Source organism: Eschscholzia californica, unplaced genomic scaffold (genome assembly GCF_041429995.1).
Source record: "Eschscholzia californica isolate CP2 unplaced genomic scaffold, dmEscCali1.0.p SCAF_2, whole genome shotgun sequence".
Lineage (NCBI taxonomy): Eukaryota > Viridiplantae > Streptophyta > Magnoliopsida > Ranunculales > Papaveraceae > Eschscholzia > Eschscholzia californica.
This window is the reverse complement of record NW_028238309.1, coordinates 22,991,934-23,011,211: the sequence shown is the minus strand read 5'-3', so window position 1 is coordinate 23,011,211 and position 19,278 is coordinate 22,991,934. Positions and strand designations below refer to the sequence as shown.

Below are 19,278 nucleotides of genomic sequence, written 5' to 3'. Positions count from 1 at the left end.
ATTAAAACGTTTGAACGGGACCATCAAGTTAAGTTGCTGCGCGCTCCACCGGATTAGGCCTATAGGGTCCACTTCGCTGCTTAGCGGAAACACGGGATTTAGATGCACCAGCCTCCATAGCGCGCCACGTGTCCCGAAGAATCCCGCGTGCCCGAATGTGTACCGAATTGTCCCACCTAGTCAACAAAATTTGACCCACCTTTGACTTTGATTTATTCCTTCGTCCGGACTCCGATTTGACTTCCGTTTTCTCCTACGAACTCGTCTCGACCTCTACTTTTCAACCACGCACTGACCTTGGCCAAATTACCAGATTGTCCTTGACTCCAAATGACCAAAATATCCTTCATGCATCTTTTCCTTGTTTTTAACCGTTTTCACACCTAACTCCGCAAAAGACACCTAATCAAGAAAACCAACCATTTTATTATAATAAAGACTCGAAACCGACTAACTTGGCTAAATTAAACGACTAAGATGGGGTATTTTCACGACCCATCAGTTGGATATTGAAAAAATCTATATAATAAAATAGGTGGATGTGTGCTGACTGGGACAAACCCCTGGATAAATCCGGTCGTCCGTCCCACGTCAGCACTAGCATCCACCGTTGGATTGAGTTACCCGGGTGCTTGTGGGTATGTATCTTTTCGGAGGCTTGTGACGGAGAGACACATCCCTCCTCACGGACATGCCTCTTCTAAACTCCCTCCATAAAAACCATCACAGTCATAAATACTCCATAGAAAAGGATTGGCTTTGGATTTTGTTTTGCTTAAGTCGTTTGGTGGTTGGTGTCGGCAAGGTACGATATTGTTATTTTCTTAGAATTTATTTTTGCTGTTCTGTTCTCTTAATTTTTTTGTCTGAATTATCTCCATAAAAACCATCCCGTTCAGAAATTCTCCATTACAAAGGATCGGCTTCAGATTTTGCTTTCCTTAATTCGTTTGGTGGTTGTGGTTGATGCCGTCAAGGTCTGTGTTTTTCACAAAAATTGTTATGTTCTTTGAATTTTATATTGAATGTTCTGTTCTCTGAATTTTTTGGGTAGAATTCATTCGATCACTTCTCAAAAACTGTTTCTGCTCTTCTTTTGTAAAACTTGCACATCTTCTTTTGTTTATGTTCAATAGAGAAACCTTGAAATAAAACTTGCACATCTTCTGTTTGATGAAATGCCTGAAAGAGTTTTTGTTGTGTAAAAACTGATTGCTTGCTTTATGTTCAATATAGAAATCTTTATCATCCTTATATGCTCTTTATCATCTTCTTTTGTTTATGTTTAATAGTGTCGTAAAAGAAATATTGGGTTAGTGTTTCATTTTATTATATAGATTTCTTTTTGTTTCTTTCAAATTTGTTTCATGACAATAGTTATCTTCAAACACAAAAACCCCATTTTAAAAACAGAGAGAGAGAGAGAAGGAAAGAGAAGAGAGAGAACACAGACCTCCTTGACATTTAAATGATGTAACCCATGAAGTTTTGCAAAGAGAAGCATCGTAACCTTCTTTTTTTAAATTCATCACTAGGCTTTTCTTGAGAGTACTATTGTAATTCAATAGAGAAATCTTCATTATCCTTTCATGCTCTTAATGACTCACTGATTGCTGTTTTTTTTTTTAATGTCAAAACTGAGCTCAAAGTTGTGGCTTATTCCTTTACATTAATAGTGTCCTAAAAGAAATATTGGGTTAGTGTTTCATTTTATTCTAAATCGTGTTGTTCTTCTTTGCATTATGTTATCTTCTTTGAATTTTCTAATTTCCTACTGCCCTCCATAAAACCATGAACTATCCGGTTCAGAATTTTTTTTTGCTTCATTCGTGTGCGAATTCGGTCGGCGTCGACACGGTTAGTACTGTGTTCTTATAAATTTCTTTTTGTTTCTTTCGAATTTGTTTCATGACAATGTGAAATCATGATGTTTGCGGGATTTACAGAGATTAGACACGTCATATATGTTAAGTTTAACTTTAGATCCTCTACACAAAATTGATTGCGTACTATGAAGAAGAATTGAATTTAATGTTATCAAAATCAACTCTTCTCATAGTACTTATTTCTAGAAAGGGGATTTTGTTGAGTTTTAAATTCAAAATTTTCTAATTTAGAATGATGTGAATAGTAGCTTTAGTGAACTCTATAGTTCACTTTTGGGTTCTTGGGGAGGTGGGTCTTCTGACTTTATTGTGCAAATGGAGGTAAAGTTGTGCATCAAGTGGGGATCAACAATTTTTCCCTGCAAAATATTAGTACATTTTTCAGACTTAAGATTGGACAATATATACACACACCAATTGAGCACAAAGTTGTGGCTTATTCCTTTACATTAATAGTGTCCTAAAGGAAATATTGGTATTACATGGAGAAAAGATTTACCGCGAAAGCTTCAAATGGACGGAAATCAGTGTCATCACAACCCTACCCACAAACAAGTAAAAAGTACTATTAGAATTGATTACCTTAAGTCATCATTAGAAATCATGAACTTCTCCATCGGGTTCGTCTCTGAGTTTTTTGGGTTTAGGAAAAGTTTTTATCTTGAATCTCCACTTTCTTTCTGAACTCTCATGGACTTATGGTTATAATGAAGGAGTTGAGCGGCAACTAGGTTTCATGATTTTTTCTTAAATCTCCACCTTCTCTGTCAAGAGTTCCATTGAACTTACACTTTTGGAGTACTCCAACGTTGGGGATTTCCGGTGAGTAATCAATACTCCTCACTGAATGCTTAGTTGCTACTCAATTTTAGAATACTCCTGTCTCAATTTTGGAACACTCCCAACACGTGGTCTGTATTCTTAGTACTATATGTTCTGTATCCTTAAGGTCCTGACTAAATTTCAGTATGTATATGTTCTGTTTTCTTATTACTATGCTGTATTCTTAAGGTCTTTGACTGAATTTCTGTTTACTGTTAAGAAATTTTGGAATACTTTCAAATTTGAAATCTCCATGTGTTTGTCTTTTTCAAATATTAATTTATGTACAGGTCTATTGATCAGTGTATTAATGTTTCATTGTTGGCTTGTGACATGAACGATATTTTTTGATTCCCCCAGCTATTCACCGGTCAAGACTGCAAGAATGAAATTACAATTTAAATACTTTATCAGGGAATGTTGACATAGCTGCTTAGATTAAGTGTCAAAATCACTCTTTGATATGTTTAGCTGGATTGTTTGTTCTGATTTACAGTTATAGGAAAATTTGCTATGACCTTTGTTCTATGAAAACTTGACATAAATATCAGATGTAGAGGAAACTCGAAAACAGACTATAACTAAATTGAAAATGATGAAACAAAAACGCAAAGGTGAGTTCAATTCTTCTTCTTCTTCTTTGGATTTCGCTAAATTTGGAATTTCGCCCGGAAAGAGATTCATTGTAGTAGTTACAAGTAAAATGGCTAACAAATATGTGTTTCATGCAAGCGTTGTGGTCTTCGTTTGAATTAGGGTTCTGTGTTGCTCTTGTATAATATCAACTCCCACTTTTCCTATTATTTTGATGAAACTTATTTTTTCCTATGATACTCTTCGTTTTGATTAGAGTTCAGAAATACTATTCGTTGTGAAAGTATGAACAATGCATCGACACAGGACTTGCTCGGATGTCATCAGTCGATTTGAGAAACACTTGGGGCTCTATACTGAAGAGTATGAACAATGCATCGAGAATGTTTTTCCAAGTGACATATGATAGTTAAATCGCAGTTATAGCCACAACAACACAAATTTTACCCAGGTTTCTTTTGACTCGGCCATACTCATGCTTTTATGTACTTCATTTGTGTTTACAGTTGAGAAATTTAATTATGAATACCTACTCAGAGCACTTGAGCAACTATCGCAGTTTGAGAAACGGGCATATGTAAGAGTAATTGATTCAGTTGTACTAAAAGGTATAAACTTCGAAGACATAAAGCGAGCGGGCGAACATATGATCCTCCAAAATGGTTGTAAAGACTTATTTAAGAGAGTTATCAAGAATGAAAAAGCTAAATGCAGCTATCCATGTACTCTCATATTGTTGGTGTGTTGATCTCATGAGATCAGCTTTTGCATCAGGTACATTTCTGAAGTCCCGTCTGTGTTTCTATATTATATGCCGCAACTAAGGTTTATGAATAATTGAAGATTGTTTTGTTTCTCTTAACAGGAGGTCTGGAGGAATTAACCATTCACGCAAACGAGTTTGTATATGAAGATGGGGTTTCGACATGCAAAATTCTTAGGTAAGTGGAGTCTCTGTGAGAGAAAGCTGAAGCTTGCAAGGACATATCAAAGACGAACGAAAACAACAAGAGGCCCGTAACAGTTTATATAGGTAATTATGTGCGTGACTTTCTTTGCCTCCTAGAAGCAGATATAGGAATTGTAATCGAGTTAAGTGGAAGTCTTAGGAGATTAGCCACACAATTTGGTGTTAGTCTTGTCCCCCTGTTCACGGGTTTGGTGAAGAAACAGAAGGAATTCAGACAAATTGGTGAGTCTGCTGGTTGGAAGGGGCTATCTGGTACTCTCTGCACATCGGATAGTTGGGATGAAACACATGCCCTCATTCTAGGTCATTATAGAATTTGATAATATCTAAGCTCTCCCAACAATTTCCATGCCTTCATATATAGTAAAAAGTTCTAACACTTTATACTTAATTTGGGATAAAAGGGTACGACGTTTGTCCCCTATTCGAGAAGTTGTAGAAATCGAGATTGCAGAGGTTTTTTATATTGTCGAATTAAACCAGTCCCTTAATTCGCGAGACTTTTACTTATTTCATGCCTTGCGAGTGAAGAATAAGCGCCTTAGTATACTATATTCTGACTTTATTTCTTTGATTTTTTTATTCAACATTTACAGCTTTGTGGATACCAACTGATCTTTGACTTTCAGTCTTTTTTATAAATCACATATCCGAATTTTATCTTTTTCTCTTTTGTATATTGTAAAGGTGAGTTGGGTATTGGAATTTTGGTCGGAGCACATATGCTTCTCTGTCTCGGCTTTCGACAACATGTTTGGTGAGTTTGCTTTAACATTTCTATCTTGGCCCCAATAAAGTACGTTTAAAATTTCATTGTAAATATTCATCTTTATGTGGGCTACTTTGTCTTTTGTTTCATGTTTGACATAGTAAATGTTCTAAAAATTTTTGACGTGTGGGAATTTGGTAACATTGAGTCTCCGATGTAAGGCTTTGAAATTCTTAGCTTTGCTCTTCAAGATAGATACCTGTCCAAATACCCAATATCTTAAGGTTTATACAATTTTCTTGTGGTTCCTGTAAAGAAAATTCAAAAGATAGATAGGAATCCGTAAGTTGATAGGAATGGTAGAGATATATTTAATTATTCTCTTGCCAGGGAGTTGAGTCAGAGAATCATGTAATAGCACTACATATTTGTCGAAATTGTGAGAAATTGCTTCTCTCTGTAATTTGTACGTTATTGAGTGATCTTTACACTTTCAAGCCCTAAAATCTTCCAATTCTTTAACTTATAATCGATTAGTTTTCGCACTTGCAAAGTTGTTGGAGAGTTAGTGACTTCCGTAAGGAAATCGGAACTTACAAGTTTAAGCCCTAAAATCTGCCAATTCTTTCAGATTCAGTAATCTTCTTAGTATAAACATGGGGTATTAATAATTAAATTTTGTTGGGTGCAGCTATGTGCATATAGGATTGGACCCCCTGACTTGCCATCGAGATACCCACTGATATTTTTTTTCAGGCGAGGAGGATTTGGTGTCATTCATTGAGAGATTGAAATTCTAGGACAGAAACAAGACGAAAGGTTCAAGCGTTTTGGGCAGATTTTAGCGAGACATAGTTCAGTCTAATGCATTCTGCAAGGTCTTTCATTGTCAGAGACAACTATTAGAGAGCATTAGGCAAGAAAAAAAATCTTATTCTTCGAATGGACAATGTGTTGCCTCACTGATGATATAAAAACACGATTTGAAGTCGTCGGGAGAAAATGAAGTAAGAATGATAAATCAGGGGAGAAAAAATAAATAAATGAGTCTGAAGATTTCACGTAGGGTTATTCTAAAGGGCCTTATGGCCAAGTTGTCGACTACGAGCACAAAGACATCCTCTAAAGTATAATGAGTTTGTCGGCTGAAGCAAAGTTAGCCTTTGCCCCTTACTTTCTCTATTTACTTTTTTTATCTTCAGGTTGATTGTTCCCAATGGTTGATGTTTGGTATACATGCAAGTACAAGGTAGTGATGGACAAAGACGAGTAGGCGGAGAATCACGCGTGAGTGTTACCTTTTTTTTCCTTTGAAGACATTTGGTGTTTGAGTTTTGAGGTCTTCAATGGAAGAAAACCAGCTAGAGGAGAAGAGGGGTTGATGTCATCTGAGTTCAATGTGGAGCTACAGAGAATAATAGATAAAAACAGGCAGGGGTTATAATAATAAGAGTTAACCCATGATGTATGCAATTATGCTTTTGTTTTCTCATACTTGCAACAAAGTTGTTATTATTGTAGGAACTCTTTGTTTAGGGGGTTGGATTAAAGTCTGTTTTGGGAGTTTCGTTCGTCTTGGTAGACTTGTGTGCTTTTGTAAATCCTTATACTTTTGATGGGTTTGTGGCTAATGATTTTTGTACGAATAATTATTCATTACCATCAAAGATACTTTCTGTTCCAATAAAAGAAAATAAAGATCGTGGCTAATGAAAATTCGATAGTAGTTTATAGTTTTTGTGATGGATAATGGTTGTATGGATATTGAATAACAAAATTAGGAAGTTTGGCTACTCCTATTGAAATAAATTCGTACCTCATTTTTCCACGTTCACCGATTATATATATTCAAACTAGGTAAGTTTATCAAAATAGTTCCGTGCCGGAGGCACGGGCTATAGCCTAGTTCATTGATAAAAGAAGTTGGCATTAATTAATATAGCTAGCTACCAATAATCATTAGACACATGTAACAACTTTAGATGTAAAATAAATATTTTTTAAGTCACATCCTCACAAAGAAACTTAGATTTCAAAGTCAAATGGTTTTTAAAATTTTACAAACGATCCAAAATTTCAACCAATACATCAATTAAAAAAACCACTATATGCAATGGAGGGGTAAAAATATAATTATATAATAAAGATAGGGCTGGGTAAATATTGTGTGTCACTCCCGAATTGATGACCCAAGGTAAAGATGAATCTCAACAAAAAAGAAAAAAAGAAAAGAAAAAAAGAAAAGATGATAGAACATATGCCCATAAAATAATGGTTGGGTCGGTAGTGCCTGTAGCAGAGGTGTTTGTAGAAGTCCCTTGTTGTTGTAGTCAATTGAAAAAATAGGTGTATCGGTCCTAGGTCATAGATTTACTAAAGATACCCCTTGTTGGGTTTGATCACCGATTACTTGTGGCAACTAGCGGGGAAGTGTAGGCAGCCATGTAATTCGTAACAATTGGACTGAAGATGGCCATTTACACAACAATGATCAGAAAATGGTCGTACCCGTTTCTGACGAGGTCTGTCCCAGTGATCAGACAGGTTCGACCGAAGTGGGTTTGTGGAATCATGTTGGCCGACAGCTAGAGTAGCAACTTCGGTGCCCACCGAGGTGTCATTCATGATGTTTGTGGGATCTCTCCTTGTTTGACAAGACTATGGATTTGGGGTAACGATGAAAAATGATCCATGAGAAAATTTTGATTTTGAATACTTGAGAATCGACCATGGAGTCCTGGAAGGAACTCGACCGCTCTTTCTTAGAACGATGGATAACTGACTTAATGTATCCATACATACAGAAGTAAATTGACATTGAGGATTGAAGTTCTTTCTGAAGAGATTTGAGGTGAGTGAAATAGCTCGAGACATGTAATTCGTAACAATTGGACTGAAGATGGCCATGTACACAACAATGATCAGAAAATGGTCGTGCCCGTTTCTAACGAGGTCTGTCCTAGTGATTAGACCAATTCGACCGAAGTGGGTTTGTGGAATCATGTTGGCCGACAGCTAAAGTAGCAACTTCGGTGCCCACCGAGGTGTCATTCATGATGTTTGTGGGATCTCTCCTTGTTTGACAAGACTATGGATTCGGGGTAACGATGAAAAATGATCCATGAGAAAAATTTGGTTTTGAATACCTGAGAATCGACCATGGAGTCCTGGAAGGAACTCCACCGCTCGTTCTTAGAACGATGGATAAGTGACTTAATGTATCCATACATACACAAGTCAATTGACATTGAGGATTGAAGTTCTTTCCGAAGAGATTTGAGGTGAGTGAAATAGGTCGAGACATCATACCTTTTTTGCTTCATAGAGGAATGACACGTTTTAGTTGGAAAACTTTAGGTGCATTTGTTTGAAAATAACGATCATACAGATTACGCCAAATATCAACGGCATTGTAAAAGAGAATAGAAGACCGAATATCTGGAGTAAAGACTTGATAATCCAACTTGCTACTTAATCATTGCACCGTTCCCAATATATAAGTTAGTAGGATAGGTTGGTTTTGGAATCGTTTCATCGGCGAAATCGAGTTTTTTCTTGGCTCGTAGAGGCATCTTCATCCGAAGAGACCTAGAAGCATAGTTATCTTCGGTGAGAATTGGTGTAATTAACACCATAGTGGGAGAATCTGAATGATGAACATCAAACAAAGGTGAGAATTGTAGTTGATTGATGCGGTATTTTAAGATGAAAGACCACCAATGCATGTCATGATGAAATGCAATCGTCGAGATAAAAAACAGTTAAATTAAATGGCTCTTATACCATGTGAAACTTTAACACCCTCAGCTTGATTGATCCAGTGAAAGATAGATAGAGAGATTCTGAGACCGAGAGTTAGAATAGAGAGATGGAGAAGATAAGTTTTTTCATTAACAAATGTGATTTACAAGTAATTCTAAGGAAAACTAGGGTAAATCTTTACATAACTAACATTGATATTTATAAAGATCAAGATTAATCTTAAGCTAATGTTATGTTAAACCAGCCTATAAAATAATTTGTGCCATCTATCTTGTAATATGTGTTTGTTTAATAGCATATGAAGTTCTTTCCATTCAATTTGTGTAAATCTTCAACCACAATTAATACTGATATAGAAACATGCATTGACTTCAAATTATAATTTTCCATTTCTTTTGAACTCTTATGTATTTGCAACCAGTATCTAAAATGGCTGAAAACTCTTCCATAATGTTATCTGTGGCTCTATGATTGTTCATTTCCATTGAAGTTCCTGAAAATTATTGTTCTTATTTGAGTTGATTGCCTTATTTTTCAATAGGAAAGAGGAAACGACAGAAGGGTTGAAATAGGTCTACAAGGACTCACAATTTTGGGCTTCCATATGATAACAATTGAAGATTCAGTTGCTTCATTTACTCAAAATCAACAAATTGAAGATAACATTTAGAAAAATGATCCTCTCCCTCTAGATCACAGCCCGACACGTCACCTCGCCTGGTATCGACCGAGTTTCGTGCCGGGATGTTTATTACGGTTGTAACATTTATCCCTTTAACAAATAAAAAAAACTGAAATAAGCCCTTGAGCACTCCTAGTTCTTTAGAATTCATTTATCTACCATTAATTCTTTCTATAACAGAAATAAGACCTTGAGTACCCATATTTCCATCACCATTAGCAACCATCCCTAAAAACAATTGCTTTGACAATGCAGCACCAGGCAAAACCACAACTTCCTTCTTCTCTTCCTCTCCACCTCCATTAACACCCATCCCTAAATCTTTAACCATATATTCTGCAAACCCACCAGCCTTAAAATCTCTTTCTATCATTCTCTCTCCAAATAACTCCATCACCATTGATCCTGCACCACCACCTCTTATGGCATCAATAAACTTTCTCAAATCAAGTCCAACTTTTTCTGCAAAAATCAATCCTTCACTTAATCCAACCAAATTTGCCCCAACTGTAATTTGATTAGCAATTTTACAACTCTGTCCACACCCTGATTCTCCTACATATGTAACTTTCCCTAAATGTTCATAAATTGGGGATAACCATTTCACTACATCAGAATTTCCTCCTGCTAAAATTGCTAATTTCCCATCTCTTGCTCCAATATCTCCACCAGAAACTGGAGAATCAATTGCCCAACAACCCTTTAATTTAGCTTTTTCAGAAATTTCTCTAGCTAAAACTGGATCACTACTAGTTGTATCAATTAAAACTCCACCTTTATTTAAGCCTGATAAAATACCATTCTCACCAAGAACAACAGATCTAACATCTGATGGATGACCTACCATTGTAAATACTATGTCACTTACACGAGCAAGATCTGCTGGAGATTTTTCAATTAGGGCACCTTTTTCTTGCAAAAATTGAGCTTTTTGTGGTGATCTTGAGTATACAGTGACAGAATATCCAGCTGAGATTAATCGGGAAGCCATGGCAGCACCCATAACGCCAATTCCGATCCAACCCACTCGAGTTTTGTTTGGGTTTATGAGTTTAGGGTATGGAGTCTCCATGATTCAACAAGAGAGAGAGAGAGAGAGAGAGAGAGAGATGAAAGGAAACCCTAGAAATTAGAAGTTGCAACCACAGCACAAACAGAAGAAACAGAGAGCAGAAGATCCAGGCAGAAACAGATCTTTAATTTTTAAGCAGAAACAGATAATCTTTCGTTTGTCTGTTTGCTACTGATGCTCCATCAAAAAAACCACCCTCTGAATTGGTGGGGCAGCAGAAGATCCAGACAGAGCAATTTTGTTCATCTGGCACCTGGATAGGGGTGGGAATGGTTCGGGTCGGGCCTGTCGGGTTTATATCATTAGTTGGCAATCGGGCTTTGCGACTCTTTGTGTATTTGGGTTCTTGGGCTTAGTCGAGCGAGTTATTTTAAAAATCTTAGTGTCTAAATCCTATCAAAATCCGTCAGACGTTTTAATATTCGCGGCAGGGGCGAACCCACATAGAACGCATGCTCCCGTGACCTAAATGTGAACTCTTGGGTCAAAGTGCATTAAACTCCCTGACTTTAATAAGCCATTAATTTTAGCTCAACCCTAGTTCGATCACAACACCCATCTAATTCCGAATATGAAATCATACCTAAAAGTGCCTTTAAACAACCGATAACTTAAGTCTTAAGCCATTAATTTAAGCTCAACACTCATTTAACCCCACCCCATCATTCCTTCAAATCAATTTTTTCACTTATTACTCCTCCAAATTACTTTATTTACATTTTATAGTCAAGAAAAGATATACCAAAAACCCATTTTATCCATTGTTTGAAGGCACTTTTACGCATGATTTCATTTTCGGGATTAAATGGGTGTTGTGATCGAAGTTGAGCCAAAATTAATGGCTTAAAACTTAAAGTTGGGAATTTAATGGACTTTGACCCAAGAGTTCACATTTGGGTGGCGGGAGCATGTGCTTCTACGTGGGTTCTTGGGCTTAGTCGAGCGGGTTATTTTAAAAATCTTAGTGTCTAAATCCTATCAAAATCCGCCAGACGTTTTAATATTCGCGGCAGGGGCGAACCCACATAGAAGCGCATGCTCCCGCGACCCAAATGTGAACTCTTGGGTCAAAGTGCATTAAACTCCCGAACTTTAATAAGCCATTAATTTTAGCTCAACCCTAGTTCGATCACAACACCCATTTAATTCCGAATATGAAATCATGCGTAAAAGTGCCTTTAAACCACCGATAATTTAAGTCTTAAGCCATTAATTTAAGCTCAACACTCATTTAACACCACCCCATCATTCGTTCAAATCAATTTTTTCACTTATTACTCCTCCAAATTACTTTTTGTATCCTCTAACCCCAGAACCACTACCAACTTAAATACAAGCACAAAACCTAGAATCCAAACTAGTATTAGACTTAGATATGTAGCTCTTGGTAAGGGTTTTTGGTATATTTTTTTTTTGTTGAACTATGGTATATTTTTTTCTTCACTATAAAATGCTTATAAAAACATTACAATTTGAGAGAGAGAGAGAGTTTACATTGTTATTTTACTCTATGTAAGTTGCATAATCCATTTTTTTTGTAATCCAAATTATGCATGCTTGTAAAATTGAGAAACATTACTTTTTGGTTTATGTTCTTCTCTTCATGTATTTAAATAAATGTTTAAATGTATTTAAAGCTTCTTTATCAATAAACTCCATCACCATTGATCCTGCAGCTCCACCTCTTATGGCATCAATAAACTTTCTCAAATCAAGTCCAACTTTCTGTGCAAAAATCAATCCTTCACTTAATCCAACCAAATTTGCCCCAACTGTAATTTGATTAGCAATTTTACAACTCTGTCCACACCCTGATTCTCCTACATATGTAACTTTCCCTAAATGTTCATAAATTGGGGATAACCATTTCACTACATCAGAATTTCCTCCTGCTAAAATTGCTAATTTCCCATCTCTTGCTCCAATATCTCCACCAGAAACTGGAGAATCAATTGCCCAACAACCCTTTAATTTAGCTTTTTCAGAAATTTCTCTAGCTAAAACTGGATCACTACTAGTTGTATCAATTAAAACTCCACCTTTATTTAAGCCTGATAAAATACCATTCTCACCAAGAACAACAGATCTAACATCTGATGGATGACCTACCATTGTAAATACTATATCACTTACACGAGCAAGATCTTCTGGAGATTTTGCAATTAGGGCACCTTTTTCTTGCAAAAATTGAGCTTTTTGTGGTGATCTAGAGTATACAGTGACCGAATATCCAGCTGAGATTAATCGGGAAGCCATGGCAGCACCCATAACGCCAATTCCGATCCAACCCACTCGAGTTTTGTTTGTGTTTATGAGTTTAGGGTATGGAGTCTCCATGATTCAACAAGAGAGAGAGAGAGAGATGAAAGGAAACCCTAGAAATTAGAAGTTGCAACCACAGCAGAAATAGAAAACCAGAGACCAGAAACAAATCTTTAATTTTTAAGCACAGAGATAATTTATCATATCCATGAATTTCGTTTGTTTGTTTGCTACTGATGCTCCATCAAAAAAACCACCCTCTGAATTGGTGGGGGAGATCGACAATGATGGGGCAGCAGAAGATCCAGGCAGAGCAGTTTTGTTCATCTGGCACCTGGGTCTTCAACTGATAATAGGGGTGGGAATGGTTCGGGTCGGGCCTGTCGGGTTTATATCATTCGTCGGCAATCGGGCTTTGCAACTCTTTGTCTATTTGGGTGTTTGGGCTTAGTCGAACGGGTTATTTTAAAAATCTTAGTGTCTAAATCCTATCAAAATCCGTCAGACGTTTTAATATTCGCGGCAGGGGGCGAACCCACATGGAAGCGCATGCTCCCGCCACCCAAATGTGAACTCTTGGGTCAAAGTGCATTAAACTCCCGTGGCGTTTCCGTTGCGTTTCTGTGGTCGTTCCGTGGCGTTTCCGTAGTCGTTTCCGTGGCGTTCCAGTAATCGCTCCCGTGGCTCCGACCCATTCATAAATATTTTTTTACTTGTAAAAAAAAAGTAATAAAAGAAATATTACATTTTTTTCAAGTAAAAAATTGTGATGTACAAAAACTTTAGAGTCTATGTCATATCTTTGTTTATTTTATTGGAAAAGAGTTGTATAAAGACTCTCCACATTTACTTTATATTTTGTGCTTTAAATGTGGAACTATCTTTACCACTTTATTTGTTTATTTTTTTGAAAAAAGTTTTAGTTTGTTTCAACAAAAAAAAAAAATCTAAGTAAAAATAAATAAAGTAAAACCTCCTTCGTTAAATTCAAGTATTACTTTTTTTTTTTAAGTATTACTTATTTTTTAATTCAAGTATTACGTTTTTTTTAATGTTTTTTCTTTTTGTAATATAAAGTAGTTGTCATGAAAATCTAACAATTTGTAAACACATTAGAATATTATATGAATGAAGTAGAACTATAAACAAATTAAAAGTGTTTTGAGGATGTTAGTACACCCTAGGTAATGCTTAAAAATTCAAATAACTAAATTGGGTCGTTGCTAACGTGTCGTTGTTGTTGTTTCTGTGTCGTTCCGTGCCCAGGGGTCGTGCCGTGTACGATCCGTTCCGTGTCGTTCCCGCGTGTCTAATGGGCGTGTTTAACGGGTCTGGGGCTCTAAAATCCCAGCCCCGACACGACACGCCAGACCCGTGACGGGTCGGCACGGCACGGAACGGACCGTTCCGTGCCGGTCCGTTTCCGTGTCGGCACGGCCCGTTGGCCACCACTACAAATTACTTTATTTACATTTTATAGTCAAGAAAAAAAATATACCAAAAACCCATTTTATCCATTGTTTGAAGGCACTTTTACGCATGATTTCATATTCGGGATTAAATGGGTGTTGTGATGGAAGTTGAGCCAAAAGTAATGGCTTAAAACTTAAAGTTGGGAATTTAATGGACTTTGACCCAAGAGTTCACATTTGGGTGGCGGGAGCATGTGCTTCTACGTGGGTTCTTGGGCTTAGCCAAGCGGGTTATTTTAAAAATCTTAGTGTCTAAATCCTATCAAAATCCGCCAGACGTTTTAATATTCGCGGCAGGGGCGAACCCACATAGAAGCGCATGCTCCCGCGACCCAAATGTGAACTCTTGGGTCAAAGTGCATTAAAATCCCGGACTTTAATAAGCCATTAATTTTAGCTCAACCCTAGTTCGATCACAACACCCATTTAATTCCGAATATGAAATCATGGGTAAAAGTGCCTTTAAACAACCGATAATTTAAGTCTTAAGCCATTAATTTAAGCTCAACACTCATTTAATCCCACCCCATCATTCGTTGAACAGGAAATTGGGCCGGAGGCCCAATTTCTTATATTTTTTTGTTAAAAAGACAACACATCTTTTTAACTAGCTAGGCCCCATGTAAGTTATAAAAATAGGCTTGAAGGACATTTTTAAAAGCACCAACTTTTTAAGAGTCAAAAATACCCTTCATTCAATTAGAAATACCTAGTAATAATCTAACTAATAAATCAGGGACTTTAGTTTTTCTCATGAACGAACCGAGTTGGATTGTCGATGCCGATTAGAATTTCTGGGGTTTGAATCAATTTTGGCTATAAGATAGGTTGATGTTTTTAGGTTTTGGTGAGTTAATCTAATTGCTTGTTGTTTGAAGAGGCTTTTAAGGGGTTTGATTTAGTTTTTGGTTTTAAATTCAAGAGAGATAAAGTTTTATATACTTTCAATGGAAGGAGAATTTGATAGTGTTTCAAGGTATAATCCAACTTCTTCATTGCCTTATTTTCATTGAGTTATGAATGATGGATGACAATTTGTTAGTTTTGATGTTTATGTTCAAACTTATTTGTTGGATTTATATGGAAGTTGTGAAAGTATAGTTGATGCAAGCAATGTGTTTGATAAAATGCTTGAAAGAGATGTTGTTGCTTGGAATGCAACGTTAGTTGGTTATACAAGACTTAGGTTGGTTGAAATAGCTATAAAGTTGTTAAATGAAATGCTTGTGAGAAATATTTTTTCTTGGACAATCATGATTGGTATTTATGTTCAAATTGAGAATTTCATGAAAGCTTTGGAAGTTTTTCGAAGAAATGTAAAATGATGGTGCTAGAACTTATAAAATGACTATTGTGAATTTGTAGGGGTTTTAGCTAGTTTTTCGATACAACATTCTATTAGACAATACATAATAATTTGTAACAAATTTCATGTTAAATCAATTCAAAAACTAATTTGCAAACCATTTGCATGACATTGCAAGGTGTTTGCAAGGCTCTGCAAGGTAATTGCAAAGTTTTGCAAGGCTCTGCAAGGTGTTCGCAAGGTTGTGCAAGGTATTTGCAAAAGTCATGCAAGGTGTTCGCAAGGCTCTGCAAAGTTTTTGCAAGGCTCTGCAAGATGTTCGCAAGGCTCTGCAAATTGCTTGCAAGACTATCCAAGGTGTTTGCAAAAACCATGCAAGGTGTTTGCAAGGCTCTGCAAGGTGTTTGCAAGGCTTTGCAAGGCAGTGCAAAGTGTTTGCAAGGCAGTGCAAGGTGTTTGCAAGGTATTTTCTTAGACTAGGGTTAGGTTGGTCTTTTTACTGAAATTGAAAATTACATAATTGCCATCAGGGAGGTGAAGCCTAAAAAACTTTGATGAATCCTTTTTAACCAAAGTCATAATTTCTTAGGGAGTTTTGACCAAATTCCCCTTCGTTGAAATCAATTTTTTCACTTATTACTCCTCCAAATTACTTTTTGTATCCTTTAACCCCAGAACCACTACCAACTTAAATACAAGCACAAAACCTAGAATCCAAACTAGTATTAGACTTAGATATGTAGCTCTTTGGTAAGGGTTTTTGGTATACTTTTTTCTTGACTATAAAATGTATATAAACATTACAATTTGAGAGAGAGAGAGAGCGAGAGTTTAAGTTGTTATTTTACCTATGTAAGTTGCATAATCCATTTTTTTGTAATCCAAATTATGTATACTTTATGATTTATATTCTTCTCTTCATGTATTTAAATAAATGTTTAAATGTATTTAAAGCTTCTTTATCAATAAAAAATACATTGTAATAGCTCATTTAACTACTCAACAATTAAATAAAAATAAACATTGTATTATAATTTTATAACAGTATAGATTTATTAGGTAATGTTGCTTTAGATAACAGATTTTTTCGTAGAAAAATTTTATACAAGAAGGTACAATCATTTACAGATGCAATTTAAGAAATCCTATAGTAGTTTAAAAAATGCCAAAGACAACAAATTAGAAATATTTAAAAAAAAATTATGACGATAGTTAATTGCGATGACTAAAACTAAGTAACTTTCTTATATAATATGAATTTTTATTTACTCACACTAAAATGTGACCCCATGAAGATAAAAGTCTGGCCTCGCTACTGTTTCTCAGGGGCTGTTAGGTACCGGATTTTCACTAAAATTCTGAAATATTTGGTACAAACGATCGATATAATTCTATTTCCACGCTGATGGGTCATGAAAATGCCCCATCTGAGTCGTTTAATTTAGCCAAGTTAGTCGGTTTCGAGTCTTTATTATAATAAAATGGTTGGTTTTCCTGATTAGGTGTCTTTTGCAGAGTTAGGTGTGAAAAACGGTTAAAAACGAGGAAAAGATGCATGAAGGGTATTTTGGTCATTTTGAGTCAAGGGCATTCTGGTAATTTGGTCAAGGTCAGTGCGTGATTGAAAAGTAGAGGTCGAGACGAGTCCGTAGGAGAAAACGGAAGTCAAATCGGAGTCCGGACGAAGGAATAAATCAAAGTCAAAGTTGAGTCAAAGGATGTTGACTGGAGGGACACCTTCGGGCAAGTTTCTGGCCGCGGTATGCTTGCGGAACACGTGGCGCGCAATGGAGGACGGTATATCTAATTCCCGTGTTTCCGCTTAACATTGAAATGGCCCCTATAGGCCTGATCTGGTGTAGCCGGGTGCAAGTTAGTACGCTGGTCCCAATCCCACGTTTTAATCGTGGCCGTTACCCTCCGCGTCTTCAAAATCCAACGGCTCCTGTGCATCTGCACCTTTAGGCTTGATAACTTGTTACCCATAGCAACTTAGAATCCGTAGCCCCTTCCCACGTTTTAATCTTGACCGCTCTTCTCTACGTGTCCCAGATCTGACGGCTGCTGACCGTCCCGTCTTTTATTAATTATCCCGTGTCGCCCGAAGCAGCTAACTTCCGTAGTCCAGTGCACGTGTCTTTCATCCGAACCATCCATTTCCGTGCCTTCTCAGATCTAACGGATGCTGGTGCTGCTGGGCGTTTCTTCGTTAGCCGCGAAGCACCGGATCGCGTGCATTTCAACCCCAACAGCCAGATTCTTCACCTCCTTCTCCAGCCGACAAGTGTCCTCACTTTACCCATTAGCAAACCCTAGCCGTCGGGGTCATGTGTGCTTTAGCTTCTTTTTATCATTTAAACCCTCCCATTTCCAAATGTGACCCTATCTTTTCATTTTTTTTACCATTTAACCCAACCAAAACCAAAACCCTATATAATAACACTTACTCCCCCATTAAAACCTAGACTTGCAAACCCTCTCAATATCCTTCTTCTCTATTCCCTTACCTTCTCTTCTCTACTTTTCTTCCTCTAACTTATTATCTATTTTCCCAACCTAATCCATCTTTTCCATTCTTTTTCTATCTTTCTCTACTACTACTACTACTACTACTACTACTACTACTACTACTACTACTACTACTACTACTACTACTACTACTTCTCTACCACTATTATCCTTCCATTAATAGTCTTCTCCTTCTTTCTTCCATGTTCTTCTATCATCTTTACCCTCTTCATCTCTTCTTTCCAACTTCTTTCTAGATCTAATTTCTTCCTCCTCTTTCTTTTTCTTATTTGGGTTGCAATAAAATAGCTATTACTTAGATTTCTTGGAGTACAATTCTTGAACACAAATGGAGCAAATCTTGGATAAAATGAAGATATATGGGAATATGGATTTTGAACATTCTTGGTGATCTCTTTCCATTAATTTCTTAGTATTTTCATTTATTTTACAATGTCAATGAATGTTACTCTAAATTCCATGTATAGTTAACTTAGCAATCTAAGGTTGTGAATGAAACCCATTTTGGATCTTTATAATACTTGTTCTTGATTAATTAAATCCTTTGATGTGGTTTAATGTCTATTGATTGTTTATCTATATGGATTGGATTTTCTTTCCATTACTCATGCCTCATAATTAGATATTTCATACTTTCGTTAAGTTGTTAGATGGAGTATGCTTTTTAGATGATGAATAATAGTTTAGCAATCCGAATCTCTATAAGGTAGACAATTAGAATTAGTAATTATAAAATTGTTTTAACTAGAACATCATCCGGAATCCAAATAGTTCATTATATTGGATCCCGAGTAAATACAAAAGAGATTTAAGTAATTAAGTGTTTGTTTTATAAAGTGAAATTGTGCGGTGGATTTCATAATCTTAGATATCTTCTCACCTCTTTCTTATAGATAGTTTAGTTAGTTTTATTTATTTTCTTAGTTTTTCCAAATCAATCATCAAATTTATGAGTGGGGTGTGTGTGTGTTTTAGTCTAAGTTAGATATTGACATTTTGATTATTAGGCTAAACTTACCGTCAATATCCGAAATTGCCTACTTATCCCTTGGGACGATACTCGATCTTATTATAAATACTATAACTTGACCCCGTATACTTGCGGGAATAGACCATTTGAGCCTGACCGATCTCGTATGATTCCCCGCACTAACCGACCTGATATGACCTTAGGTGAATACCAAAGGATGTGTAGGGATGCTTCGATTAGTG

The 19,278-nt window shown here is 36.4% G+C and overlaps 1 protein-coding gene, 1 long non-coding RNA gene and 2 pseudogenes across 4 annotated transcripts; 2 read left to right on the top strand and 2 right to left on the bottom strand.

Moving 5' to 3' along the window:
- Positions 1 to 713: 713 nt before the first annotated feature.
- On the top strand, positions 714 to 3,492 carry LOC147556976 (uncharacterized). Its single transcript, XR_015233685.1, has 3 exons — positions 714 to 805; positions 900 to 977; positions 3,205 to 3,492. It is a non-coding gene; the product is annotated as an uncharacterized LOC147556976 (long non-coding RNA).
- Positions 3,493 to 3,763: 271 nt separating this feature from the next.
- Positions 3,764 to 4,937, top strand: LOC147556975 (bifunctional TH2 protein, mitochondrial-like; annotated as a pseudogene). The gene is made up of 2 exons (XR_015233684.1): positions 3,764 to 4,076; positions 4,168 to 4,937. The product of XR_015233684.1 is annotated as a bifunctional TH2 protein, mitochondrial-like (transcript).
- Positions 4,938 to 9,348: 4,411 nt separating this feature from the next.
- LOC147556974 (putative 3-hydroxyisobutyrate dehydrogenase-like 3, mitochondrial) lies at positions 9,349 to 10,703 on the bottom strand. The gene has a single exon (XM_086657976.1). The coding sequence runs from the start codon at positions 10,495 to 10,497 to the stop codon at positions 9,577 to 9,579; it is 921 nt and encodes a 306-aa protein (XP_086514102.1). The 5' UTR covers positions 10,498 to 10,703; the 3' UTR covers positions 9,349 to 9,576.
- Positions 10,704 to 12,084: 1,381 nt separating this feature from the next.
- LOC147556973 (putative 3-hydroxyisobutyrate dehydrogenase-like 3, mitochondrial pseudogene) lies at positions 12,085 to 13,084 on the bottom strand (annotated as a pseudogene). Its single transcript, XR_015234126.1, has one exon. The product of XR_015234126.1 is annotated as a putative 3-hydroxyisobutyrate dehydrogenase-like 3, mitochondrial pseudogene (transcript).
- Positions 13,085 to 19,278: the final 6,194 nt, after the last annotated feature.

Excerpts from the sequence above, each read along its gene's own strand:
- LOC147556974 (XM_086657976.1), bottom strand. The coding sequence starts at position 10,497 with ATGGAGACTCCATACCCTAAACTCATAAACCCAAACAAAACTCGAGTG.